Raw genomic sequence first — 26,444 nt, 5'->3', positions numbered from 1 at the left:
TGTTCGTGTCGTTCTTGTCGTTCGTGTTTCGTGGTCTTCCAGGTTGCCTCGAGCAAACTAGACGAAGATAAGAAAACGTGGAAGCATGATGCAAACTGCATCGTGTCAGCCGTCACCTGGAGTGTCAGGTCGAGAGATACAGGCACACAAACTTATACCCCTGACACACGGGCACATACAGAACCTCTTATCTCAAGGCCTTTTGGAAATTCCACAAATGACATAGAAAACATTCACGCAGCATTGTTTCGCGCTCTCTCCGGCATCGGACTTGTTGCCCTATCTACTAAAGCAGTTGAGATAAAAGGCCCTAAATGTGCCCGTGTGACAAGGGTATAAGTGTAGCAACAGTGGCATGCGCACTTTACTTAGTGCACGTGCACTTAGTGGAACAAAGAGATAGTTGTGCCTTGTATATGTATGATGTTTTTCATAAGAATACGCGTACTAACAATGGAAAAGAAAAAGAGATATATGCATAAGAGATATATGCATAAGTGTATGATTCCAAAGTCGAATCATTCCTGACTAACCGTATCACGGTTCTCTAGACAATGGCGTGAAGGTAAGTAGATAACATTGTCATTATTAATGCACGTTCGACAATGACCTGGTAAACAGCCTAGTTTACGGTTATTTTCTGCGCTGACTTCCTCGTACTTTGATTTGTCGCTGGCAATATATAAGCAACGCGGTTTCATGTACTGGAAGCCACTGGCCACAATTCAGAGAAGATCGCAGAGGTCCTGCAGAAGCGACAATAAGATGACACCGAAGGCAACACTCACTGCGTGCCTTGCGCTGCTGCTGGCGGCCGTTGCACAATGTGAGTGGAGAGTTTTGCTTTTTTCCTTTCTTCCTTTTTTGTTTTGTTTTTTTCCTTTGTTCGATGGGAACCATTTCGAAGGTTCGTGTAATTAGCAGGACAACTAACTAGCATGTCATCTAAAAGCTGCTTGTGAGTGAGTAGTCCTCGTCATCGAATGCAGTCACTTGGGAAATGACTTGCACTTCCTACCAGTTAGTTTTGCTCCTCGATGAACAAATTCCTCCTAAAAGTACCCTTTGGTTTAGATGCCTTAGAGCACAACGCCCTGAGCTGCTAAGAAGGGCTGGCTGACGTGGGTCTTTTATTTGATCTGATATCAGTGGCGCTAGCAGGGTTATTGAAAGTAATTCTACATGGATTATTTCTCTATCAATGCCGTGTCAGCAGTTCTTGTCTTCATCATAGTTTCCGGCTAATGATAAGTGCCCACCCAAAGGTTGATAGTTTGCATTAATCAAGCTAGCTAAATATGTCCAAGATTGAAAGTCAGGGAAACGCCTAAACAGTAGCTTTTGTCCTCATTTTTCTTCTGGATTTCTTTTCTTCATTTCAACTGTGTCAAAAGCAGAATCAATGGAAGCTGTTCTTAATTCCCGAAGATTACGGACTTTCTTACTTTGCGTTTGCTGAATTTTGTCAGATATACGGGCTGCATCAGCCCTAAGATGTTCTGACTCACCACTAATTACATGCCATTTCTTTTCGATTTTTGCAGGTGCAGTTGTATCGTAAGTATCCAGGAACTCTCATGTCACATTTGTGGTCGAGGCAGGGCGTCCGTGTCGTTCGAACATTCTATATACAGGGTGTCCCAGAAAACGTGTCATTGAATTATAATAAAAAAAAAAAAACTACACCACCTAGAGTCACGCGGTCAATGGCATTTGTTCTTACTGGGTTTTTGCCACCTCCTCATGTGAATGTCGTGTAACGTAAGTTTAATTATGTGAATTTTTGCGAGCTTAAGTCGGAAACTGCCTAGTAAATGTCACTTTTTTACCCCACCAATGTGAAGCGCGTGTCTAATTTAGTCAAATTCATGATAATTGACAGAGATATTCAGGAGCTATCCCATCGGAAAAAAATTGCCGAACGTCATGCTCTACGGAGGTCGCACAAAATAGCGCACGATGAATTGTTCAGGGCAATCTTTGTCAGTCCGACGAAAGGAGGTTGGAAACCCAGCCCTCCCCGACATCGCAGAAAGAGATAAAACAGACACGGCTTATCACGTCCGACTTTCGCTGGGATAATGCTTTCCCTCTCTCAATTTTAGGAACTGTTACTTTTTCTACTATCACTCTGTGGGCTGGCTTCGGAACCTCCTTTCGTCGCACTGAGAGCGATTGCGCTCAAAAAGTCATCGCGCGCTATGGTCCGGTGTGCCGAAAAGCATGATATTCGGCTACTTTTCCCGATGGGATAGCTCGTGAATATCACAGTGAATTATCACGAATTTGAGTGAATTCGGCACGCTCTTCATATTGGTGGGGTAAAAAAGTGACCTTTACTTGGCAAATTTCCGAGTGCAGTTCGCAAATATTTACATAATTGAAGTGTTACATAGTTGAAGTGCATGACATTCACAATAGGAGGTGGCAAAAACCTAATCAGAACAAATGCTGTTGACCGCATGATTCTCGATGGCGTAGTTTTTTTCTATTATAATTGAATGACACGTTTTCTGGGACACCTTGTAGAAGCTACCATGAATCTTCAGTATGGCTCCTTTGCTTAGTTCACTCGCTATTGTCACTATTATCGGCTCACTTGAGCACGACAGGACCATGGTGCGCAGCTTATATAGGGAAGCTAGCCTCCAGAATTTGAAGACAGGCACAAATTTCTTGGAAACGAGCCTTAATAACCGTGCAAAACAGCCCTTTTCTTGTATAGCTATAGCTCAGCAGCAGGAACCTGTGCGAGAGCAAAGGTGTGACAGAAAAGATCCTCCACGTATTTCTTAGTTCTCTCTTTGTCGGTCACCTGGATAATTGATTGATAGCTCAAAGTGTATGTTTAGACAAAGGCATAAACTTAATCGACGTCTCAGTGGTTCGCCCGTGAATTAGTTGTGCTCACTTGCGAGTTGTTGAACATGCGCTGAATTGTAGCACGCGCCACAGAATGTTCGACGTCGTGCTAATGCTTCCGAACTCGCAGACGCCATAGTTCGTTGTAATGGCACAGATACTGAGACACAATTCTGCACTTTAACAACATGTGTAGGGTACACGCAATCCTGATTCTAATTATACTTTGTCGCAACACGTTCCAGGTCACGTATCGAAAACGACAGAGGTAAGTAAGAACATTTTCGGTCAATAATGTTTTTTGCTTTCTCGCGCACGTACGTACACACCGCCAAGACACAACAATTTATAAATCATATTTAACTTTACTCCGAAAACAGAAGAGCAGGTGATTGCGACAGATGTGGTGGAGGACATCGCTGAGGAGAAAACGAAAGAAGTCGGCGTACTGGCACAAAGAACGGGATTCGTGCTGAGACAGCTTGGTAGTGACTTGGAACAACTTGCACAGGAGGAGAGAAGTGTAAGTGTATCGCTGCTTAACATCATGAATATTACGCTATGTGAGACGTCCCACAGCTGCAATGAGGACAAAATCAGTCCATGTGTTTCACAAAGCACATGTCAACCAGACATCGAAATAGATGTATAACCTAAAGGCGTTGTTACGCCGCAATAGATATTGGTCATTACATTATGCCGACATTGTACGACACGCCGGGGTATTAAGGGAAAATGCTTTTTTCTACCTATGTGGTGTCCTTGGGGAGATAGAGACCCTTGAACAAAGTTACGCGTCGAGCACTTCCCTTAAAGAAGGAAGAGCCTCGGTCTTTCCCATTGCTTCTTGAAAGCACATGATCTCGCCCACGGTCGCCGCACTGACGGTGATGTGTGATGAGGATGACACGATAGAGGACGCACTTGTGGGCAGATCACGTGACCATGACGTGTGTTCTCTGAGAACACTAGGAGAGTCGCTGCATTCCTAGTTTTTAGAAAATTACAATTGCAAATGGCGAGCAACACTGTGTTTACACTCTGGTCACCAACAACATAGCATGCGGACAACAGTGCGTTGAAAACGAAAGAAGTTGGCTGCGTGTCGGCTACGTAGCCAGCAGGAGCAGCAAGTCAGTCGAGAACAGTGTTGCTTGACAAATTGGGGTTTATTTGCAACCAGATGTCGCCACGAGATATTTTATCTCAATTTTGCTAGTCAATTAGAAATAGTGTCTCCTGTCACATTTGTAACTTGTTGCGCTGGCTATCCAAGCAACAAGTTGTTAAACTGCGTCGTTAATATGAACCGCATGTCTGCCGCTTTCCGGTACCATTAACATCTCTGCACCTGAAGTATTGGGAACCGTATAGAGCACTTACATTTGGGTGATAAAAGTCAAGGAACTCTACTCTACTACTCTATGCTACTCGCTACACGAGCACTCGTTTCGTCTCGCTTCGAGCAATTGCTCTAGCTGATGTTTCGATGACAATACGCTTGGACTGTCATCCTTGTTTTCATGTTTCTGTAGGAAGCCACATACGGATTTTGGAAAAAGCTTGGAAAGAAAATAAAAAGCGCTTTCAAGAAGGTGGTGCCTAAGGCGAAAGAATTCCTCATAAAGAAGGCTGGGGAAGTCGTAGAGAAGAAACTTGTAGAGTATTTGGCATCCCAGTCCCTCAGTGAAGAAAACTTCGGCGATCTCGTATCGTCACTGGGCAAGAGCGTCCGTAACCTGGGCGAGGACCTCACCCGCGAGGGCGTACAGATCCTCGATGGTGTTGCTCTGGAGGAAAAGCTCACTGAAGCCGAAAAGAAATTCGTCTCCACTGTTGTTGAAGCTTTCAAGAAGGAATGAAGTGTCGTTAAACTTAACAGCTTATTGTAACATATATGTAAGATAGATAAATGTATCGTTTTTTAATGTAATAGATACGTGTAGTAAAGAGGCAAGAAAGAACTGCAGTTTGATGTGGCACTTTTTTGGAAAAGAGAGAAAGGGACATAAGTTCGAGCTCTACAATAACTGAAGCACTCATGTTAAAAACTGGAACTGCATAAAGGCTGGAAATGTACCGCGACATGACTGACGGTACGACAGCAACTCGAGCAACTGCTGAGAATAACAGACAGCAGACACGCACGCGTGCAGTTTCAGTGTCCCACCAATTGCGCATCCGATGACAGCGAAGATTAACATGCACAACTCAGCAAAACGGTAAAACAAAAGAATTTTCTGCAACGATTAATAGCAAGCAAAACTAGTGATATGCATAAGCACACACACGGTTCGAAACGTTATCAGTACAACCACATCACATTGACAATCACGTGATAATCAGCACGTCGATAGTCATTCTTTCCAATACAGGATTGCTCACAATAATGAACTAGTAGCCAGCTTTGCTTCTTCAACCTTTGCCCGTTCACATGACTTTCGCTCGCTCGCTCGCAGCGGACACAACGCTGCTGTACGTGTAGACACACGCGTGGAGCGATCTAATATTGTGTAGAGCTGCGTCAGACGTGACAACAAATGGGAAGGATATTTGTTTTTGCTAGTCTGTGGATTGCGTTGGTCGTTATGCCAATTGGAAAATGTAAGTGCTTTGCTTTTTTTCGCAGCATCCCAGATGTGGTTATCTTAGGGTCCAGGACAGGATATCCGGCAAACATTTTCGCCTATACCATGATATCCTAGCACTTCTGCAGATTGGCATGCTTCCGCGATGTCCTGAAAGGCAGTAGGTCAGCAGAAACCTTTGAACGGGGTACATACGGAGCGGAAACTCAATGATGTGCTTTCCACAAGAATAAAATACAACTCATGCACAACTCACGCACAGCTATCTTAAGAAAACTGCGTGTCAGTATAGCCATCTGCGCCATAACAGCTGTCGCGCAGTATGTGTCATTATCAACAGTGCTTTCTCTTCTGTCTTTTCCTCTCCTGTCTCTTCCTAAGGGGAATAAGTACGTCCACAATCGAAGGAAGATCATGCAAATATTCATTAGCAGGCTGACATGCTTCTTCTTGTATTATTGACTGTTTAGATGAGTCACAGAAGTAGTGAGCCCATCTTCTTTATTGTTTTAGCCTACTATTTCGTATATCCTTAATTTATTGATTCGGTTTATTTTTCTCAACAATGTCAACAAGTGAGGACAGTTATGAAATGCTGCCCTTCTGTATTCATAGTTTTGCCTGCTTGCAAATGCTGACCTGTCAGCTGTCTATGTCTTTCAGTATTACGACTTCTTTTGCTCTTTTCTTTTCAGGCGTAACAGAAAGGTAAGTATCCCGGATCATCAATCTTAGCCGTGCAACAATATACAGGATGTCCCAGGGAACGTGTCATCTTGCCCTTACTACATTTGTTCTCACTATGTTTTCGCCACCTGCTGATGTGAATTTTATGTACTTAAGTTTTATTATGTAAATTTGCCAAGCAAAGGCCACTTTTTTTACCCCACCATTGTAAAAAGCCTGCCAAATTTACTAAAATTCATGATTCATGATGGGGATACTGAGGAGCTATCCCACCGGAAAAAATAGCAGAGCAGCATACTTTTCGCAGCACTCAGAGCATAGAGCTCGTCGACTTTTGAGTACAAGCGTTGCCAGTCCGACGAAAGAGGTTACAACCTCAGCCCACAGAGGGGTAGGAGAAAAAAGTCATAACTGGCAGGTATGATGCAAGTCGCATCAACTCAACGACAGCGACAGAGATGTTTATTTGAACTCGTCTGTCGCTACACGCATGGTTCCCAAGCAGCACAACATCTTGGCGCAATATTGGTCCAATATTGACAATAAAGGCACAATATTGGTCCTATCTTGGACCAATCGCGGGCCGGTATCGCCAATATCAGACCAATCCCGGGCCGGTATCACCAATATCGGGCCGATATCGGGCCAATATGTTGTGCTGCTTGGGTTCTCAGTGTTGAATGCGCTCCGCAGTCAGATCTTGCTGATCTGCACCAGGGTGCTGTGCTTGATATGCTTCAGGAATATTGATCCCCCACAGGGTGTCGAAGGACCATAAGGTGAGCGTTATGGTCACTGTAGTGTGTGGAGGTTTGTAAACTGGTGAAAGTTTCAGCCGGGAACGCATGTATATTGGCAAGGAGTCAGCCTCTATCTAGTGCAATGTGACGCAGTGCACGGTTGCGGATAATTTCGACCCCGTAGTTTTCCAATGTTCACCACAATCAATTGTGCCACAATATCCAGTGAGACACAACATTGTGTTTACACGCTGAGAACAGTAAATTTACAAACTACAATCTGAAATGTGATAGTGAATAAAATCTCAACCAAGGTACAGGAAAGGGATAGCCGACGTTCCGGAGTCAGCTCGGCTTCTTCCTCAAGGGAGACTGCAGTGGCGGTTTGTCGCGGTTCAAAGTACGTGATCCGTGATATTGTCTTTCACTCTCGTGACGGAAGCCGCTGACGTACATACGCAAGGTGAAGCTCAAACAGATCGGTTAAGGTTTCCAGGGGTGTACTGTACATGTGGCATCAGCGCGCGCGCGCAATTGATTTGTAAATTCCTGTTCACTGAACTGGCAAAAAAGAAAATAATGACCATGTTGCCCATATTGCTCCGTATGCACAAGTTCGCCGGCAAATGTTCGCATCGGGAGGGTGCAACAGTAGAAGTCTACGTACTTTTTTTTAAATGCAATAGAAAATTCAATTCATACAAAGAAACAGGACCGAAACGACAGACCAGAGACACACACTTATATACTTGGCACCACATACGATTGTTGTTCTTTTTTCACTTGACTAACTACAAAATGTTGAAACTCCTTTCAGGTCACATTCAGAAGGACTTTCTTGTAAGACTCTTCTCCTGAACCTTTGAGTGCTTTCTAACTCGCATCCATGTCAAGATACTTCCGCACTGCGCATTTGTGCATAGTTTAACCTGCATGCCTTTAACTTTGGATACAGACGACCAGGCGAAACAGGATACAGAAAAGCATGCGTCTGACTACCAGGTGAAACCGGCAAAGGAAGAACATGTGGAAGTGGTGCCCACAGCTGCTATTGATGACAAGATTTTGAGGACCTTAGAGGTAGGTCCCGGTGCGCATTTCTCTGGCGAACTTTAACTCTATAATCAATAATTGTCTGGTGACTAATTGTCCGCGACCAGCTCAATGACTTTGCCTGTGCTAATTAATCGCGTTCATGTATGCACTAACGCAGCCAGCCACGTACGGATTCTGGGAAGACTTCTTCCAGCAAGCGATGCATGCTCTGAAGAAATGGACTATACCTGCACTAATAGCCGTGTTAACTGAGATCGGCAGGCGACTCGTCCGAGCTTTTTGGAAGCGGGACACCCCTCAACAACATAGAGAGTAATAAAGAGCTACATGGCAGATGCGACTACGTAAATAGGACAAAGAGGACAGGACGACGGCGATGGTGATGTATTAGCTTTTCAAGGCTGGCTTCACATTGTGTTCGGCCTTCGATCAAAGGATAAGCCGTTGTCGAGCGAAGAAATACAGCCCCCAACAACACCGATTATCCTCTGAATGTACGAATAATGTCCTGACGGATTTATACGTCCGGTGGATATCCGAGGGATATCCATCGGGTGTACGGATTCCTTAGGGCATTATTCGCACATCCAGAGGCTATTCAGTTTTGTTGGGGGCGTAGATACTTTTTTTTTTGCTTTTTTTAAATGATCAAGAAGAAAAAGTCAAATGTTTTTCGTTTATCTTGTTTCAGCGACAGAATAAAGCCAGGGTCCTTACATGCACAACCAACGCGTCCTTGCCGACTACCCTATTGACAACTGCACATAAATATGTTAACAGCAAGAAGGGCGTCCTATACCAGGAATACCGTCCTATACCTATGCTGTAGGAAACTAACAGGCACAATGGGAAACGTCCAGCGCTCGCAAGTGAATAAGACAAGTGTTTATAGAGATTGAAACATTCAGATAATTTATTTCACTAAAAAAAAAAACGAAGAACATGAATAAAAATAACGTGCAAGTTTCCGGCGACGCAGAATCAAAAATAACGAGGACGGTGAAGAGCATCAACTGTTTACTCTATACACATCAAAAACAAGACTTTCGTGCAGTAGGCTGCAAGTGCCACTGATTTTTTGCGAATTAAAGTTTCTCAAATTTTCAATGCATGGGAGTCTATGGGAGATGCAACAAAATTGCTTCTCTCAGCCCGCCGGCCAGTGATATTTGGGCCAAAATGATGTCATTCCCTAGAGTAGCAGTATGGGAATTGATTGCAATCAACGAACTCGACAAGCATACTGCAGTTTTCCAAATCTGCTGCGAATGAATATAATGGCTTCTTCGTTTGCTAGCATGTTCTGCACGCTGGCACCGATTATATTACTTCCTTAGAGCGCGCGAAAAAAGCAAAGCGAAGAAAATAATTTTGGGACGGTGCAACCAACCCTCTCTGGAAGCGAACGTTAACTAGATCGCTTTTGCTTTTACTGCTGGCGAATATTTTAGAACCAAATCGAGGAAGCAGATGGCTGGTCATCCATGTGGCACGAAGAAAAGTCAACGTGGTGGTGGTGGTGGTAGTGATAGGGCTTGCCGTTGTCGGCCTCACGTATGTGGGCAACGTCACGACTCACGCCCTGGGGGAATGTGCGTCCTGGGCCGACTTCTAAGGGAACTGTGCCGACATATGTCTGAAAGCGTCTGAGGAAAACCCAGGAAAAACCCCAGACAGCACAGCCGGCACCGGGATTCGAACCCGGGTACCTCCCTCCCAGAAAAGGCAAAGTGTCAAAGTGCGTGCCCGAAAAACAGCCTGTGGCACATATGAGACTACCGGTGACGTCACGAATGATACAGGAGGTGAGAAGGAACCTTTAGATGTTTCGGTTTCGTTTTGAGCTTCCCAGGGCTTTCCAGGCTCATCTCGGAAGAATGTACCTAACTTAATTACAAAGCCATTACAATACTATAATATAATAATAATATAATCCGGATTCTCCCGGAGTCTCCCGCGTTGATGGTAATGGTATTACACGTAAGTTTTGTCTGCCTGTAGCCTGCGTTGAGGTGTTCGTTTGCTAGTTGTGAGCGTAACTTTGACTGCTTCAAGTTCATCACATGAAAGGCCTACACGCAGACGTATGTTGACATTGCTCTCGCGCCAGCCAACGCCAACAGAACGAGGAGGCAGACCGATACGACTACCGAGAGATATAAACGATTCCAAACTGAAAACACTCCTTACGAACCGTCATATGGTTCTTTGGACAATGGTGTGAGTCTGAGAAGATAACACTGTTAACACGTTCAGGAACTCCTCTCCATACTTTGATTTGTCGCTGGCAATATATAGCAGCGCAGTTTCACATGCTGGAGGCAACTGGACAGGATTTTGTGAAGATAGTACACGTCCTGCAGAAGCGACCCTAAGATGACATCGGAGACAACACTCATTGCATGTCTTGCGCTGCTGTTGGCGGCCGTTGCACATTGTAAGTGGATACTTTTGCTTTTCTGTCGTGTCTTGAGGGAACCTTTCTGAGGTCCATGTGATTGACTGGGCCACTAATGAACACGTGACCTAAAATCCGCATGAGGGCGAATAGCCTTCGTCACCGAATGCATGGACTTGGGAAATGACTTGTCATTCGTACCAGCCAGTTTTGCTTTTCGCTTAACGAATTGCTCCGCATTCAAAAGTACGCCTCGGTGTAGATGCCTTAACGCTCCAGGCCCTGAGGTGTTGAAAAGGGCTGATTGATGTTATCCTGTTGGGATCTGTGGACATCAGTGTCACTCACAGGTTATTGAAAGTAGTTTCATGCGAACTGCTGCGCTATCAATGCGGTGCTAACAGTTGTTGTCATTTTATCGTGATTTGCGTTTAGCTAGGTACCCACACAAAGTTTGTCATTTAGCATTCATCAATCTATGTGAATGTATATCGGCAGGGAAGCGCCAATGTAAAAGGCAGGGAAGCGCCTAGGTAAACAGCGTTTTTTGTAGTAAAAGCTCGTTTCTCTCCTGCTTTTTTATTGTTTAATTTGTACCTTTAAAACACAACGAATGGAACAACAACAACAAATAAATCGTGACTATGACTGTTTTATTTGCCAACTGTTTAATTGAGATTACGTCAGAGTACATAGGAGCATAGTTTCCATTACGGTAGTCTGTGCTCGACTGACGCGTTGAGCGCGTGTTGCACTGTGTTGCACAATATCCCACAGTTGCCAGGGACGATCGTTTATCTGCCGATATCAGCCGAACACGACAATGACCTGAGGCGATTCTGAACTGGAGACCTGTACACTACCCCATTACACATGAAACCCTAAATGTGAGATATGAGGCTACTCTTAGCACCCGAAGATTTGCCCTTTTACTTCAGTTGTTGTCAAATTTTGTCAACCATGTGGGCTACTTCAGCCCTATAGGATTTTTGACTGACAGCTAATTGAAAATGTCTCCTGTTTCTCTTTTCTGCAGGTGAAGTTGTATCGTAAGTATCCGGGAACACTGATATTATATTCATAGTCAAGTCAGCGCTTTCGTGTCGTTGAAACATTTTATGCCAAATTCCTACCGGAGAGGGAGTCTTACTTACCTGCTTACTTCAAAAACTATCACCATAAATGGACAAATGGATTTAAACAAAAATAATAACCGTGCGTTCTATGAGCGCCCGTCAAACGGAACACAATCCGACTATGGTGCGCGAGTGTCAGGCATGACAGACACCCTGGATGGAGAATCTGGTCTCCAGAATGTGAAGAGAGGCACAAATGTGTTGGAAAAGAACCTTAAGAACCGTGCAAAACAGTCATTTGTTGTTGCAGCTCGGAATCGAAAACCTGTGCGAGAGCAAAGGTATGGTTGACAAGACCAATCCACGTACAATCTTAGTCCTCTCCTTGTCGGCCACCAGGAGAATCGATTGATAGCTGAAAATGGGTTTAGGAAAATGTATAGGCTTAGTAGACACGCATTGGATTGCCCGTTGAATAGTTTTGCTCACCAGCGAGTTGTTCAACGAGCGCTGAATTTTAGCACAAGGGCGCAATGTTTAAGTCCTGACGGCGCTGCCGCTGCATTGTTGCAACAACACGGACGCTGAGGGCCAATAGCACAGTTGTTAAAACATGTGTAGTGTGCGCGCGATCCTGACTTTAATTAAACTTTGTTGACACGTGTTCCGGGGCACGCCTCGAAGAAGACAGAGATGGTAAGAACTTTTTGGTTTGTCAACGCTGTCTGCTTTCTCGTGCGCGTGCACTTACGTGCACGTGCGAACACACTGCAAAGACGCAACCATTTCTAAAGAATATTTAACTTGACTTTGAAAACAGAAGAGAAGGGGTTTGCGACAGATGTGGTGGAAGACGTCTCTGAGGAGAAAACGAAAGAAGTCGGCGTACTGGCACAAAGAACAGGATTTGTGCTGAGACAGCTACGTAGTGACTTGCAACAACTTGCACTGCAGGAGAGAAGTGTAAGTGCATCGCCTGCTCAACGCTTATCCGCTTAACGCTTATTCGCGTAATAGGTTTATGTTTGACTTCCTACATTCGAGTATCGAGAAAAAATATTTCCCGCGTGTTGCAGTTAGCGATGCAGAAGCCCTTGAGCCAGGGTCGGGGTGGGGACTTCCGGTTGGACAAGCGATAAATTTTTGTCCCCTCCCCGCATTCTTGCTGCCCGAACTGTGTCTTTCTGGCGCCGCTTACGGCGGGCTCTGAGGTGGACAACTACACCCCCCCCCACACACACACACACACGTAGACGCGGGCCCTGCCTTGAACAAAAGAACAAAGTTGAACAAACTTGCTTGGACTTGAACAAACTTAGGCTTCGAGTTCTTACATCAGAAGAGCCAGGTCTTTCCCATTGGTTCTCGAAAGCATGTGATCTCCCCCGTGGTAACCACACTGAAGAAGGTGGCTGCCGTGATGCTAGAGCCGCGCGGCTTTCAACATTGGGGAGACTAATTTTCTACGAGTCTATTACCCTATTTGCTGTAGTGAGGCTTTAGTACGCACATGCTCATGTTAAGTCTCGTAGCACAAAATACCAAGCAACAAACTCGAGTAGTGTTTAAGTGGCTCCAGCCATGAAGGAATTAGAGCAATCGTAAGCAAGTTCAGTGGCAATCTCTCAATATTAATCTATCCTCAGTCCTGTTACGTCACAAGTTCCCCCAATCGCGCTCATAGTTTTTCATGACATTAAATTCGCAAATTACGCACAACACTGTGTCCAAGTGGTCACGCGAACTGTGCATTGCTCGTCAAGTACAAAAACTACATTGCATGCGGACAACGGTGGATCTAAAACGAAACAAGTTGGCTACGTGTCGGCTACGTAGCTATCAGAAGCAGCAAGTCAGTCGGGAACATCGGTCACTGTTGCATGGCGAATTGGGGATTATATTTTATTTTGTTTTATTTACTTCAATATTGTGAGAAAATTAAAAACATTACGTGTTTTCTGTCACATTTGTATCTCGTTACGCTAGGTTTACATGCAGTAAGATGTTAAACTACGCCGTTAACATAAACGGCCTTTCAGCCCCCGGCCTTTCTGCGTTCCGGTACGTTTAACAGCTTAAGGTATTTGGGACCGTAGTGTACTTCCAAATAGGCGATCAAGATCAAGTGAATTGTGGGGCATGAATGCGACATGGTAGATGTATTGCTCTTATTCGGTCCCCACAGCTGCTTCTACCGCATTCAATGTGCTACTCGGTACAGAAGCACTGGTTTCCTTTCCTTTCGAGCAATCCTTCTAGACTATGCGCTTGGACTGTCATCTTATTTTCATGTTTCTGTAGGCACCCAAGTACGGATTTTGGGAAAGGCTTGGAAAGAAAATAAAAGGCGCTTTCAATGAATTATGGCCATCGTTGAAAGAAAACGCCCTAAAAATAGCTACAAAAGTCCTACTAGAGAAGCTTGCAGAGTATTTGCGATCCCAGTCCCTGAGTGAAGAAAACGTCAGCGACATCGTATCTTCACTGGCCAAGAGCATCCGTAGCCTCGGCATTGACATCACCCGCGAGGGCGTACAGATTCTTGACGATGTTCTTCTGGAATTCGTATCCACTGTTGCTGAACCTTCCAAGAAAGAATAATGCATGAAGAAAGAATGAAGCAACAGTTCATTGGTGACATATATGTAAGACAGATAAATGTCTCGTTTTTTGATGTAATATACACTTGTAATAAACAGGAAAAACAAAACTGCTGTGTGATGGCCACTTTTTTATTGGGGGGGGGGGGAGAACGTTACACGTGTTCGTATACAATAACTACTACAATAACTGATAGTTTCGTACTGAGTGTCAATCAGGCCAACGCTCGCGGGGCTGGAGTAGTGTATGGCGTGCCTCCAGTAACTGGTACAATCTCCGGTGTTAAGCATAAATTTGGCGATGCATTAGTACCATTGAAATAGGAACACTGAAATAGGAATATTCGAATGTTAACAACATCTGATATATTCAGGCAAGCGTCAACCAAATTTGTGTACGCATCATGAATAATAGATTATGCAGTGGAGGGTCAAAATGGGAAGTCGCAAAAACGGTACTTATTTTACACATGTAAGCCTGCAGAAAAGGTACTGTTTACAATGAAAATCATTCCATGTGAAAAATATTGCAGTAGTTTCTCTCTTTGGTGAAGCAAAACTGCAAGGTGATGGCCCAGACACGTATGGAAGCAAAATACACTGTAAAATCTGCAATTGTCATCTGTAGATCTGCCTGCAAACTGCTTATGGTAGAAGAAATAACACAAAAACAGTAATGCACATAGTAAAAAAGCAAAAAATAAGAAAAGTAAAGAAGAGGGGCAACCCTTGCGGATGATCCGGGAAAATACCACTTCACATTGACTGCTAATTCTCATGAAAAATACTGCACGAAACGTGAAAGAACCAACTAAAAAAAAACCGATGAATTTCATCAAAGAATCACTCCCATAACTGCATAAAGTATCATCTGTGATACATACCGAAAAGTGACAGATATATATATATATATATATATATATATATATACGTGTTATGTTGTTTTAAGGCGGACTCATGCGATCTAGTTAACGTTCGCTTCAGGAGAGGGTTGGCTGCATCGTCTCAAAATTATTTTCTTCGCTTTGCTTTTCTCGCGCGCTCTGCCAGCGTGCGGAACATGCTAGCAAAACGACAAAGCCATTATTTTCATTCGCAGCGATTTGGAAAACTGCAATAAGCTTGTCGAATTTGTTGATTGCAATCAATTCCCAGGCTGCTACTCCAGGGAATGACATCATTTTGGCCCAAATATCATTGGCGGGTGGGCTGAAAGAAGCGATTTTGTTGCATCTCCCATGGACTCCCATGTATTGAAAATTTGAGAAACTGTAATTCGTCATAAATCAGTGGATCGCGTCAGACCTTCAAAAATGTGCCATTCCCTAGATAAACCCGGAGGAGAACACGCCTGTACTGGTTTCTTGTCGGAATTTAGCGAGGTTTATGCGAACCCTGCCAACAAAAATTCCCCATACACTTCCTTGATTGATTGATTGATTGATTGATTGATTGATTGATTGATTGATTAAGAAGTGAGTCCGCTATAAGTCCTGTGCTGTGTCATCTATATCGGAAGCAGGCTACCCCGAAGCTGCGTAGTTCCTCCATGGCTCAATGCGGTCCGCGGTCACGAATGAGTTCGGCACCGCGTATGAGTTCGGAGGTTGGCTATGATGTGAGCTATATGGCTTTTGAACGATTTATAGAAGGGGACACTGGGCAGGAGACAGAGAAGTAAAGCCTGCACGAACCGCATGTCCTGTCTATGTCTGAATAAAAGAATAATTGGGAGTGGATTTGCCTTACGTACCAGCTCCCGTGGCATAGTGGTTAGGATGATTACTTTGCACGCCGCGACTGGGAGGTGACGCGTGTTCGAATCCCCTCACCGGCTGTGCTGTCTACGGTTTCCCCTGGGTTTTCTTGAAGATTTTCCAGACGAACGTCGCCACTGTTCCCCCTGCGACCGACCCAGGACGCTTAGTAGCCCCCCTGTCCCCCACTCCTTCCTGCTGTCGTCTCCCCATCTGTCCACGTCTGCACACCGTTCATAGCCACGGTTGCTTCGCGGCGCTAACACGTGTAAACGTGCGAACTCGCGCACTATGGCCCGATACGGATATCCCTCAGATTTCCATCGGACGTATAAATCCGTTAGGACATTATGCGTACATCCAGAGGATAATCGGTGTCGTTGGGGGCTGTACTTCTCCTTCGCTCGACAACGGCTTATCCCTTGATCAAAGTACGAACACAACGTGAAGCCAACGTTGGCAAGCTAATACATCACCACAACCTTCGTCCTGTACTCTTGTCCTATTTACGTAGTCGCATCTGCCATGCAGCTCTTTATTACTCTCTATGTTGATGAGGGGCGTCCCTCTTCCAAAATGCTCGGACGAGTCGTCTGCCAATCTCAGTTAGCACGGCTATTATTATAAGTACAGTCCATTTCTGAAGAGCATGCCTCGCTTGCTGGAAGAAGTCTTCCCAGAATCCGTACGTGGCTGGCTGCGTTAGTACATACATGAAGGCGATTAATTAGCACAGGCAATGTCACTGAGCTGGTCGCGGACAATTAGTCACCAGATAAGTATGGATCAGAGAGTAAAGGTTCGCCAGAAAAATGCAAACCGGGACCTACCTCTATTGTCCTCAAAATCTTGTCATCAATAGCAGCTGTGGGCACCACTTCCACATGTTCTTCCTTTGTCGGTTTCACCTGGTAGTCAGACGCATGTTTTTCTGTATCCTGTTTCGCCTGGTCGTCTGTATCCAAAGATAAAGGCATGCGAATTCAACTATGCCCAAATGCACAGTGCGGACATATCTTGACATGGATGCAAGTTAGAAAGCACTCAAAGGCTCAGGAGAAGAGTCTTACGAGAAAGTCCTTCTGAATGTGACCTGAAAGGAGTTTCAACATTTTGCAATTAGTCATGTGAAAAAAGAACAACAATCGTATGTAGTGTCAAGTACATCAGTGTATATTTCTGGACCGTTCGATAAGGCTTGTACTTTCGGTCCTGTTTCTTTGTATGAATTTTCTATTGTATTGAAATAAAAAGAAAGAAAGAACGTAGACTTCTACCGTTGCACCCTCCAGCTGCGAATATTCGCCTGCGAACATGTGCATGCCGCCCAGAGCATAGCACGCGACGAATTTTTCCGCCTAATCGTTGTCAGCCCTACGAAAAGAGGTTAGAAAACCATCCCACGCCATGATAATAGGAATCGATAATGCAAGCATGGCTCATATGGCGTCCGGCTTCCGCTGGGATCATGTCTTCCATCTCCCAATTTCAAGAACTGTCACTTTTACAGCGACAGCTGTTAAGCGTACTACCGCGTGCCGTTCTTGTCCCATATGTCGCATCGCCAAAACACAGAAGAGAAGAAACGAAGAAGAAGAAACGAAGAAGAAGAAACGCATCCTGGTGGTGTCCATGTACATTTCCCCCAACGTGCCCCTTGCAAAGATACATGCGTTCCTGACTTAAACTTCCACCAGTGAGCGAACCTCCGCATACTACATTGACCATAAAGCACACCTTACGGTCCGTAAACACCCTGTTGCCGATCAACATCCTGAAGCATATCAAGAACAACACCCTGGTGCTGACCAGGAAGATCTTGCTGCGGACCGCACTGAACAGAGCGAACCCAGGCAGCACAACATTTTTGCCCAATATTGGTCCGATATTGGCGATACCGGCACGATATTGGTCCAATCTTGGGCTGGATTGGGCCACGATTGGTCCAAGATTGGACACGATATTGGGCCTACATTGCCAATATTGCCTATATTGCCAATATTGGACCAATATTGCGCCAAGATGTTGTGCTGTTTGGGAACCATGCGTGTTGCGACAGACGAGCTCAAATAAACACTTTGTCACTGTCGTTGATTTGATGTAACTTTCATCATACTTGCCAGTCATTTCTTTTCTCTACTACCCCTCTGTAGGCTCAGATTGTAACCTCCTTTCGTCGCACTGGCAACGATTGCACTGAAAAGTAGTCGAGCTCTATGTTCTGAGTGCTCCGAAAAGTATGATGTTCGGCTATTTTTTTTTTTTTTTCGATGGGGTAGCTCCTCAATATCCCTGTCACGTATCACAAATATGGCACGCTTTTTAGAATGGTTGGGTAAAAAAAAGTGGCTTTTACTTGGCAAATTTCCGAGTTCAGTTGGCAAAAATTTAGATAATAAAACTTAAGTACATAAAATTCACATCAGCAGGTGACAAAAACATAATAGGAACAAATGTAGTAAGGACAAAACGACACGTTTCCTGGGACACCCTGTATACTGTTGTACGGTTAAGATTGATAATCCGGGATACTTACCTCTCTGTTACGCCTGAAAAGTAAAGAGCAAAATAAGTCGTAATACTGAAAGACATAGACAGCTGACAGGTCAGCATTTGCAAGCGGCAAAATTAGGAATACAGAAGGGCAGATTTTAGAACTGGCCTCATCTATAAATAAAGCGAATCAATCAATTAAGGATATACGAAATACTGTAGTAGGCTAAAACGATAAGGAAGATGGGCTCACTAATTCTGTGACTCATCGAATCAGTCAGTAATACAAGAAGACGTATGTCAGCCAGCTACTGAGTATTTGCATGATCTTCCTTGGATTGTGGACGTACTTATTCCCCGTATGCTTTGTTTTCATAAGGTTTGTGCGTTTAGCATTTCGTGAGTCATATATTAATAAATACAGTAGAGAAAAGCCTTGTTGATAATGACACATACTGCGCGACAGCTGTTCATATTCACAACTCCCAGAGGCCTACTGACACCTAGTTTTCTTAAGATAGTTATGCATGAGTTGTATTTTATGCGTGTGGAAAGCACATTTTTGAGTTTCCGCTGCGTATGTACCTCGTTCAAAGGTTTCTGCTGACCTACTGCCTTTCAGGACCGCGTGGAAGCATGACAATCTGCGGAAGTGCTATAGGATGTCATGGTATACGCGAAAATGTTTGCCGGACATCCTGTCCTGGACCCTAAGATAACCACATCTGGGCTGCTGCGAAAAAAAGCAAAGCACTTACATTTTCCAACAGGCATAACGACCAACGCAGTGCACAGACCAGCAAAAAGTAATATCCTTCCCATTTGTTGTCACGTCTGATGCAGCTCTACACAACATTAGATCGCTCCACGCGTGTGTCTACACGTACAGCAGTGTTGTTTCCGCTGCGAGCGAGCGAGCGAAAGTCAAGTGAACGGGCAAAGGTTGATCAAGCAAAGCTGGCTACTATTTCATCATTGTGAGCAATTCTGTATTGGAAAGAATGGCTATCGACGTGCTCACTATCACGTCATTGTCAATGTGAACTGATAAAGTTTCGAACCGTGTGTGAGCTCATGCATATCACTCGTTTTGGTTGCTATTAATCGTTGCAGAAAAAATTCTTTTGTTTTACACTTTTGCTGAGTTGTGCATGTTAATCTTCGTGGTCATCGGATGCGCAATAGGTGGGACACTGAAACTGCATGCGTGCGTGTCTGCTGTCTGTTATTCTCAGCAGTTGCTCGTGTTCCTGTCATATACCGTTGTGTTTGTCTTATATATATATATATATTGTGTTTGTCTGTTATCGTCCCTCCCTCGTCTCGGCTTTTCAAGCCATGGATTGTCACCACCAGCTCGCTTGCTACCTAACTACTACCTAACTTTAACGACTAACTACCTAACTTTCCTTTCGTTATATACCGTCACTCATGTCGCGGTACATTTCGAGTTCAGGCTTTCACATCAGTTGTTCAGTTATTGTAGATCTCCAACTTATGTCTCTTTCTCTCTTTTTCAAAAAAAGTGCCACATCAAACAGCAGTTCTCTCTTTCCTCTTTACTACACGTATATATTACATTAAAAAAACGATACATTTATCTATCTTACGTATATGTTACAATAAGCTGTTACGTTTAACGACGCTTCATTCCTTCTTGAAAGCTTCAACAACAGTGGATACAAATTTCTTTTCGGCTTCAGTGAGCTTTTTCTCCAGAGCAACACCGTCAAGGATCTGTACGCCCTCGCGGGTGAGGTCCTCGCCCAGGTTACGGATGCTCTTGCCCAGTGACGATACGAGATCGCCGAAGTTTTCTTCTGTGAGGGACTGGGATGCCAAATACTCTCTAAGTTTCTTCTGTGCGATTTCTGCAGCCTTCTTTATGACGAATTCTTTCGCCTTAGGCAGCACCTTAGGCAACACCTTCTTGACACCGCTTTTTATTTTATTTCCAAGGTCTTTCCAAAATCCGTATGTGGCTTCCTACAGAAACATGAAAACAAGGATGACAATCCAAGCGTATTGTCATCGAAGCATCAGCTAGAACAATTGCCCGAAACGAGACGAAACGAGTGCTTGTGTACAGAGTAGCACATTGAATGCGGTAGAAGCTCCTGTGGGGATTGAATACGAGTCCGCCGCGTCCGCGCGAGTCCGCGCGCGCGATTCAACCGCCACTTGGCGGTTCAATATGAGTATTGTTTTTGCCATGTCCTATCCATGCCCGATTGTTGAGTTCATGAGTTCCTTGACTTTTATCACCCAAATGCAAGTGCACTATACGGTTCCCAATACTTCAGGTGCAGATATCTTAATGGTACTGGAAAGCGGCAGACATGCGGTTCATATTAACGACGCAGTTGTTGCTAATAAAGCCAGCGCAACAGGTTACAAATGTGACAGAAGACACTATTTCTAATTGACTAGCACAATTTAGATAAAGTGTCTCGTGGCGACATCTGGTTGCAAATAATCCCCAATTCGGCAAGCAACACTGTTCTCGAATGACTTGCTGCTCCTGATGGCTACGTAGCCGACACGCAGCCAGCTCCTTTCGTTTTCAACGCACTGTTGTCCGCATGCAATGTAGTTGGTGACCACAGTGTAAACACATTGTTGTTCGCCATTTGCAATTGTAATTTTCTAAAAACTAGGAATGCAGCGACTCTCCTAGTGTTCTCAGAGAACATACGTCATTGTCACGTGATCTGCCCACAAGTGCGCAAAACAAACACACGTGATCATATACGCCAGAACACGCGAATAGTTCCAAGGGTGGCCGGCACCCACCGCTGTGACGCTTCAGTCGCTGCAATATTTGCATAACACCGGGTGGTGACTGGGTGGTGACGCGGGTTCGAACCCCAGCATCGGCTACGCTGTTTGAAGTTTTCGCTGAGTTGCCGACTTTCCAGGCGAATGTCGCCACACTCGAAATCATTCCGCAACTCACACTAACCGTCACTCCTTCCTTGTGTCCTCTATCCATCTGTCCCCGTGTGTACGCCACTTTTAGCCACGGTTGCATCGCGGTGCTGACGCGGAATGTAAAAACCTGCACCGCAAATATTACAGCAAATGGGGTAATAGACGCGTAGAAAATTAGCACTCTCAATATTGAAAGCCGCCTGGCTCTGACATCAAGGCAGACATCACCGTCAGTGCGGCGACCGTGGGCGAGATCACGTGCTTTCAAGAAGCAATGGGAAAGACCGAGGCGGTTCCTTCTCTAAGGCTCGACGCGTAACTTTGTTCAAGGGTCTCTATCTCCCCAAGGACAACACATAGGTAGAAAAAGCATTTTCCCATAATACCCCGGCGTGTAGTACAATGTCGGCATAATGTAATGACCCATATCTATCGCGGTGTAACAAGGCCTTTAGGTTATACATCTATTTCGACATCTGGTTGACATGTGCTTTGTCAATCGCACGGACTGATTTTGTTCTCATTGCAGCTGTGGCACGTCTGACATAGCGTAATATTCATGATGTTAAGCAGCGATAGACTTACACTTCTCTCCTCCTGTGCAAGTTGTTCCAAGTCACGACCTAGCTGGCTCAGCACCAATCCCGTTCTTTGTGCCAGTACGCCGACTTCTTTCGTTTTCTCCTCAGCGATGTCCTCCACCACATCTGTCGCAATCACCTTCTCTTCTGTTTTCGAGGAGACGTTAAATATAATTTATAAATTGTTGTATCTTTGCGGTGATTACGTACATACGTGCGAGAGAAAGCAGAAAACATTATATTGGCCCAAAATGTTCTTACTTACCTCTGTCGTTTTCGAGACGTGACCTGGAACGTGTTGCCACAAAGTATAATTAAAATAAGATTGCGTGTACCCTACACATGTTGTTAAAGTGCAGAATTGTGTCTCGGCATCTGTGCCGTTACAACGATCTATGGCGTCTGCGAGTTCGGCAGCGTCAGCACGACGTCGAACATTCTGTGGCGCCTGCTACAATTCAGCGCATGTTAAACAACTCGCAAGTGAACTCTCAAGTTAGCACAACTAATTCACGGGCAAATCACTGGCCGTCGATTAAGTTTATGCCTTTCTCTAAACATAAACCTTGAGCTATCAATCAATTATTCAGGTGACCGACAAAGAGAGAACCAAGAAATACGTGGAGGATCTTTTCTGTCCCAGCTTTGCTCTCGCACAGGTTCCTGCTGCTGAGCTATACAAGAAAATGGCTGTTTTGCACGGTTATTATGGCTCGTTTCCGACAAACTTGTGCCTGTCTTCAAATTCTGGAGGCTAGCTTCCCTATATAAGCTGCGCACCATGGTCGTGTCGTGCTCAAGTGAGCCGATAATAGTGACAATAGCGAGTGAAGTAAGCAAGGGAGCCATACTGAAGATTCCATTCTGTATTCACGGTAGCTTCTATATAGAATGTTTGAACGACACGGACGCCCTGCATCGACCACAAATGTGACATGAGAGTTCCTGGATACTTACGATACAACTGCACCTGCAAAAATCGAAAAGAAATGGCATGTCATTAGTGGTGAGTCAGAACATCTTAGGGCTGACGCAGCCCGTATATCTGACAAAATTCAGCAAACGCAAAGTAAGAAAGTCCGTAATCTTCGGGAATTAAGACCAGCTTCCATTGATTCTGTTTTTGACACAGTTGAAATGAAGAAAAGAAATCCAGAAGAAAAATGAGGACAAAAGCTACTGTTTAGGCGTTTCCCTGACTTTCAATCTTTGACATATTTAGCTAGCTTGATTAATGCAAACTATCAACCTTTGTGCGGGCACTTATCGGAGGAATTTGTTCATCGAGGAGAAAAAACTAACTGGTAGGAAGTGCAAGTCATTTCCCAAGTGACTGCATTCGATGACGAGGACTACTCACTCACAAGCAGCTTTTAGATGACATGCTAATTAGTTGTCCTGCTAATTACACGAACCTTCGAAATGGTTCCCACCGAACAAAGGAAAAAAACAAAAAAAAGGAAGAAAGGAAAAAAGCAAAACTCTATACTCACATTGTGCAACGGCCGCCAACAGCAGTGCAAGGCACGCAGTGAGTGTTGCCTTCGGGGTCATCTTATTGTCGCTTCTGCAGGACCTCTGCGATCTTCTCTGAATTGTGGCCAGTGGCTTCCAGTACATGAAACCGCGTTGCTTTTATATTGCCAGCGACAAATCAAAGTACGAGGAAGTCAGCGCAGAAAATAACCGTAAACTAGGCTGTTTACCAGGACATTATCGAACGTGCATCAATAATGACAATGTTATCTATTTACCTTCACGCCCTTGTCTAGAGAACCGTGTGACGGTTCGTCAGGAATGATTCGACTTTGGAGTCATACACTTATGCATATATCTCTTGAAGGTCGTTCCTGTCTGCCTCCTCTTTCTGTTTTTTTTCTTTTCCATTGTCCATCTCTTTGTTCCACTATGCGCACGTGCACTAAGTAAAGTGCGCATGCCACTGTTACTGCACTAAGTTTATGTGCCTGTATCTCTCGATCTGACACCCCAGGTGACGGCTGACACCATGCAGTTTGCATCATGCTTCCACGTTTTCTTATCTTCGTCTAGTTTGCTCGAGGCAACCTGGAAGACCACGGAACACGAACGACAAGAACGACACGAACACAAGAGGAAATAAAATCTATATCACTACAAAGAAGATATTCTTAATCAATATATGATTACAATCAATATTACAGGTTTTATTATAAAAATCCTAATATTCCTATACGTGAGAACCATCATTGCAATAGCGGGAGGTTCTTATAGTTGTATGTAATTAACTGTGGACAGTAGAGATCTGTTGACCGGCTCTAATGTGGGCGTTGAGCAGTAAATACCATAGATACTCAATAAGTAACAACAGCAATAATTGCTAGAAAGTTGACGATGACATGGGAAGTTTCCCCGTGGTAGCTACAGGATCATACCCTACTTCAAAGAGGTTAATATGAGAGGATGAATTAATGGTGAGCGTGAAGCGGTGGGGGGGGGGGGGGGGCAAGACAGATCGGAGTTCTGTTTAGATGTCTTCGATTAGGCGAGTAGCTTGCACGAAAGCAAAAATGGATGAATAAGAAAGGAATAAGTAATGTTAGTGCATTGATGTAGTATAGTGCACTATAAGTACCATTTGGTACCCCGTAGCATCCAGAAAGGCTGGGAACTGTTCGCATTGTTAAAGCAAGACGATTTAATCGTCGGTGCATTCGGATGATACCCATGCCCCATGGGCAGGTAAGTCGACATTAACGTCAACTGTCATTTGGATTTCGAATGACGCAGGAATTAGAGTCACTGTACCGGGGGAAGAGTACCGCAACCGCTTCGCGTCGTCTGCTCCGGCAGCCATATTGCTTCCAAGCCGCCGCGGATCGCGTGTTAGGATAGCTGTAGTCAGTGTTACATCGCGTTGATTTCGCGGCTGTGCACCAAAAATTTCGTGACATCCGGTGGTGGGACTCGGCTAATACTTAATGAAACAGGGTACGAGCGTCACTACAGTATAGTTTGTTGTATTCTGTAGCTAACAGACGAATTATGTTGGCGCGTGTTCGCCTCTAAAAGGCATCGTCGAGTCTCGTTTGCGCTCTATAGATGAGTTTTTTTTTTCTTTTAGTTCACTTGTTTCGTGTACATAAAACTATAGTGCTCGTGTGTGCAGCTTCAGGTTGACATAAATATCCTCCACCAGTTTTATTCTCATCTCTTCGCAATTAAATTTCTATTTCGCACGTTCAATGGCTATGTGAATGCCAACGTTTTTTCACGCGCATGTAAAGTGCTGTGGGTTGTTCTTCCAATCCCCCGCTTCAACGCAAGCAGTTGATCTTCCATGAGGAGTAGACCGTGAGCTTCAAGTCACTACATTCCGTCTCAGCATTTGCTTGTTTCTTTTAAGACTGCGACCTCGTCGAGGGGACCATCACATGACTTGTCTGCAGGCTTTTTCCTGCGCATATTCCTCGATGCTCTTGTCACCAAAATTTGTGACGGTGTTGTCTTCCTCTGCAAAGTTGATTCACTCACAATTACAGCTCAATATTTAGGAATAGTTTTCATAACTCAATATTTAGGAATAGTTTTCATAAGTTTCAATAGTTCTCATAGTGCATATCTATATATATTTCGAGGCATTACCATCCTCCACTGCCCCTTGATCAGTATTTAGGAATAGTTTTCATAAGTTTCAATAGTTCTCATAGTGCATATCTGCGTATATTTCGACGCATTTCCATCCTCCACTGCCCCTTGATCTTACACTAGGTTGTCATCAACTTCAGTGTGCAAGTCTTTTGGTGACTCCTCGGAGAACTCTGCGTGCGAAGAACGGGGGATAGGAGCGTTCCTCAGCCTCGTAGGTGTCCGGTATGCAAAACTGCTTGGGACTGCCGTCCACTTCAACTTCTTTCGAATCTCCTTGTCCTCGAAGTCGTCGCGTGTGAAGTGGTCCTGGTAGTGGCGTTTTGTTAGCACCGCCGGACAGGAAACGCAATTGGAAGATCCAACAAGCACTACTTTGATACGCCCGGCTGTTCTTTGCACAGTTGAACTGTTATTCAATATTGTGTGCAAAGGTTCTGCATGAAAAAGAAACACGCCACGAAATTTACCTCGCTCAAAAACGTATGTTATTCGTAGGCGCGAAGTTCTTTCGTAAGGTTCTGTGCCGATCTACGCGTCTCGTCACTTTTGCCCGTCGGAATGCAGAAAAATGGTTTGCCTGACTCTGTCCCGTTGCAGCACAACATCCAGTCATGGTTGTTCGTAGTTCCTCAGCTCTCTGAGATCCATTTCACGTACAAAAAACCAAGAGCGGCACACGAACATACGCGCACATGCGTCCCAGCTATTGCGTTCCCCGTAGACCCGGCGGGAGGTTGGAAGCAAAGAGGAGGAAAACGCACCACGTGACGCGCCTCAGCGAATGAGCAAGGCGGCGGCACGGGGAAAGCGAATGCGATACTCTTCCACCGGGTACAGTGACTTCATTCAGTGATTCTGACGTCATTTTAGACGCGTGCAAAAGCTCCAAGCAACCATTGTCACCCATTAGTCCTGACGACCTCTAAATAAATAACTTCTCCCTTTTTCCTTGCTTGCTACACTGTCGATGTATCAGTCCGTCTCCTGTGGTTACCATCTTTCGCACAGAACGTCGTCTACGTGTGCGGAACTCTACGCCGCTCTC

At 44.6% G+C, this 26,444-nt stretch overlaps 4 protein-coding genes across 6 annotated transcripts; 2 read left to right on the top strand and 2 right to left on the bottom strand.

The window, feature by feature from the left end:
- The first annotated feature begins 660 nt into the window (after nucleotides 1-660).
- LOC135367138 (uncharacterized) lies at nucleotides 661-4,831 on the top strand. Its single transcript, XM_064600254.1, has 5 exons — nucleotides 661-826; nucleotides 1,545-1,557; nucleotides 3,108-3,130; nucleotides 3,243-3,385; nucleotides 4,398-4,831. Exons 1-5 carry the CDS (start codon nucleotides 700-702, stop codon nucleotides 4,722-4,724), a joined length of 633 nt encoding a protein of 210 aa, XP_064456324.1. The 5' UTR covers nucleotides 661-699; the 3' UTR covers nucleotides 4,725-4,831.
- A 94-nt stretch (nucleotides 4,832-4,925) lies between these two features.
- Nucleotides 4,926-14,117, top strand: LOC135367139 (uncharacterized). Of its 2 annotated transcripts, XM_064600255.1 has the most exons (7): nucleotides 4,926-7,717; nucleotides 7,833-7,957; nucleotides 8,091-10,370; nucleotides 11,368-11,381; nucleotides 12,079-12,103; nucleotides 12,228-12,370; nucleotides 13,709-14,117. In XM_064600255.1, the coding sequence occupies exons 3-7, from the start codon at nucleotides 10,310-10,312 to the stop codon at nucleotides 14,006-14,008; spliced, it is 543 nt and encodes a 180-aa protein (XP_064456325.1). In that variant the 5' UTR covers nucleotides 4,926-7,717; nucleotides 7,833-7,957; nucleotides 8,091-10,309; the 3' UTR covers nucleotides 14,009-14,117. The 2 variants fall into 2 exon arrangements, with proteins under 2 accessions (XP_064456325.1, XP_064456326.1); XM_064600256.1 differs by lacking the exons at nucleotides 11,368-11,381; nucleotides 12,079-12,103; nucleotides 12,228-12,370; nucleotides 13,709-14,117 and having other exon boundaries at nucleotides 4,926-5,466; nucleotides 6,146-6,158; nucleotides 7,695-7,717; nucleotides 8,091-8,658.
- Nucleotides 14,118-14,125: 8 nt separating this feature from the next.
- Nucleotides 14,126-19,222, bottom strand: LOC135367141 (uncharacterized). 2 transcript variants are annotated; one of them, XR_010414375.1, is made up of 6 exons: nucleotides 19,016-19,222; nucleotides 18,301-18,313; nucleotides 16,835-16,857; nucleotides 16,595-16,719; nucleotides 16,247-16,461; nucleotides 14,126-14,336 (listed from the first exon to the last, which is right to left on the bottom strand). XR_010414375.1 is itself a non-coding variant. In XM_064600257.1 (5 exons), the coding sequence occupies exons 1-5, from the start codon at nucleotides 19,077-19,079 to the stop codon at nucleotides 16,303-16,305; spliced, it is 384 nt and encodes a 127-aa protein (XP_064456327.1). In that variant the 5' UTR covers nucleotides 19,080-19,221; the 3' UTR covers nucleotides 14,126-16,302. The 2 variants fall into 2 exon arrangements, 1 of the variants encoding a protein (XP_064456327.1); XM_064600257.1 differs by having other exon boundaries at nucleotides 14,126-16,461; nucleotides 19,016-19,221.
- A 579-nt stretch (nucleotides 19,223-19,801) lies between these two features.
- LOC135367137 (uncharacterized) lies at nucleotides 19,802-23,461 on the bottom strand. Its single transcript, XM_064600253.1, has 5 exons — nucleotides 23,263-23,461; nucleotides 22,727-22,739; nucleotides 22,035-22,057; nucleotides 21,774-21,916; nucleotides 19,802-20,243 (listed from the first exon to the last, which is right to left on the bottom strand). The coding sequence occupies exons 1-5, from the start codon at nucleotides 23,387-23,389 to the stop codon at nucleotides 19,905-19,907; spliced, it is 645 nt and encodes a 214-aa protein (XP_064456323.1). The 5' UTR covers nucleotides 23,390-23,461; the 3' UTR covers nucleotides 19,802-19,904.
- Nucleotides 23,462-26,444: the final 2,983 nt, after the last annotated feature.

The sequence above is a fragment of the Ornithodoros turicata genome, chromosome 8, assembly GCF_037126465.1.
Source record: "Ornithodoros turicata isolate Travis chromosome 8, ASM3712646v1, whole genome shotgun sequence".
Classification (NCBI taxonomy): Eukaryota; Metazoa; Arthropoda; class Arachnida; order Ixodida; family Argasidae; genus Ornithodoros; species Ornithodoros turicata.
Note: the sequence above shows the minus strand (reverse complement) of the source record. Positions and strands in the feature narration are given on the sequence as shown.

Bases quoted from the DNA above. Each gene is read 5' to 3' on its own strand.
- LOC135367138 (XM_064600254.1), top strand. From the start codon at position 700: ATGTACTGGAAGCCACTGGCCACAATTCAGAGAAGATCGCAGAGGTCC. The intron at 3,131-3,242 runs GTAAGTAAGAAC...CTCCGAAAACAG, and splicing joins ACGTATCGAAAACGACAGAG to AAGAGCAGGTGATTGCGACA. The intron at 3,386-4,397 runs GTAAGTGTATCG...ATGTTTCTGTAG, and splicing joins TTGCACAGGAGGAGAGAAGT to GAAGCCACATACGGATTTTG.
- LOC135367139 (XM_064600255.1), top strand. From the start codon at position 10,310: ATGACATCGGAGACAACACTCATTGCATGTCTTGCGCTGCTGTTGGCG. The intron at 12,104-12,227 runs GTAAGAACTTTT...CTTTGAAAACAG, and splicing joins CCTCGAAGAAGACAGAGATG to AAGAGAAGGGGTTTGCGACA. The intron at 12,371-13,708 runs GTAAGTGCATCG...ATGTTTCTGTAG, and splicing joins TTGCACTGCAGGAGAGAAGT to GCACCCAAGTACGGATTTTG.
- LOC135367141 (XM_064600257.1), bottom strand. From the start codon at position 19,079: ATGGGAAGGATATTACTTTTTGCTGGTCTGTGCACTGCGTTGGTCGTT. The intron at 16,720-16,834 runs GTAAGACTCTTC...CTTTGGATACAG, and splicing joins ACATTCAGAAGGACTTTCTC to ACGACCAGGCGAAACAGGAT. The intron at 16,462-16,594 runs GTAGGTCCCGGT...GTACTAACGCAG, and splicing joins AGATTTTGAGGACAATAGAG to CCAGCCACGTACGGATTCTG.
- LOC135367137 (XM_064600253.1), bottom strand. From the start codon at position 23,389: ATGTACTGGAAGCCACTGGCCACAATTCAGAGAAGATCGCAGAGGTCC. The intron at 21,917-22,034 runs GTAAGTAAGAAC...CCTCGAAAACAG, and splicing joins ACGTCTCGAAAACGACAGAG to AAGAGAAGGTGATTGCGACA. The intron at 20,244-21,773 runs GTAAGTCTATCG...ATGTTTCTGTAG, and splicing joins TTGCACAGGAGGAGAGAAGT to GAAGCCACATACGGATTTTG.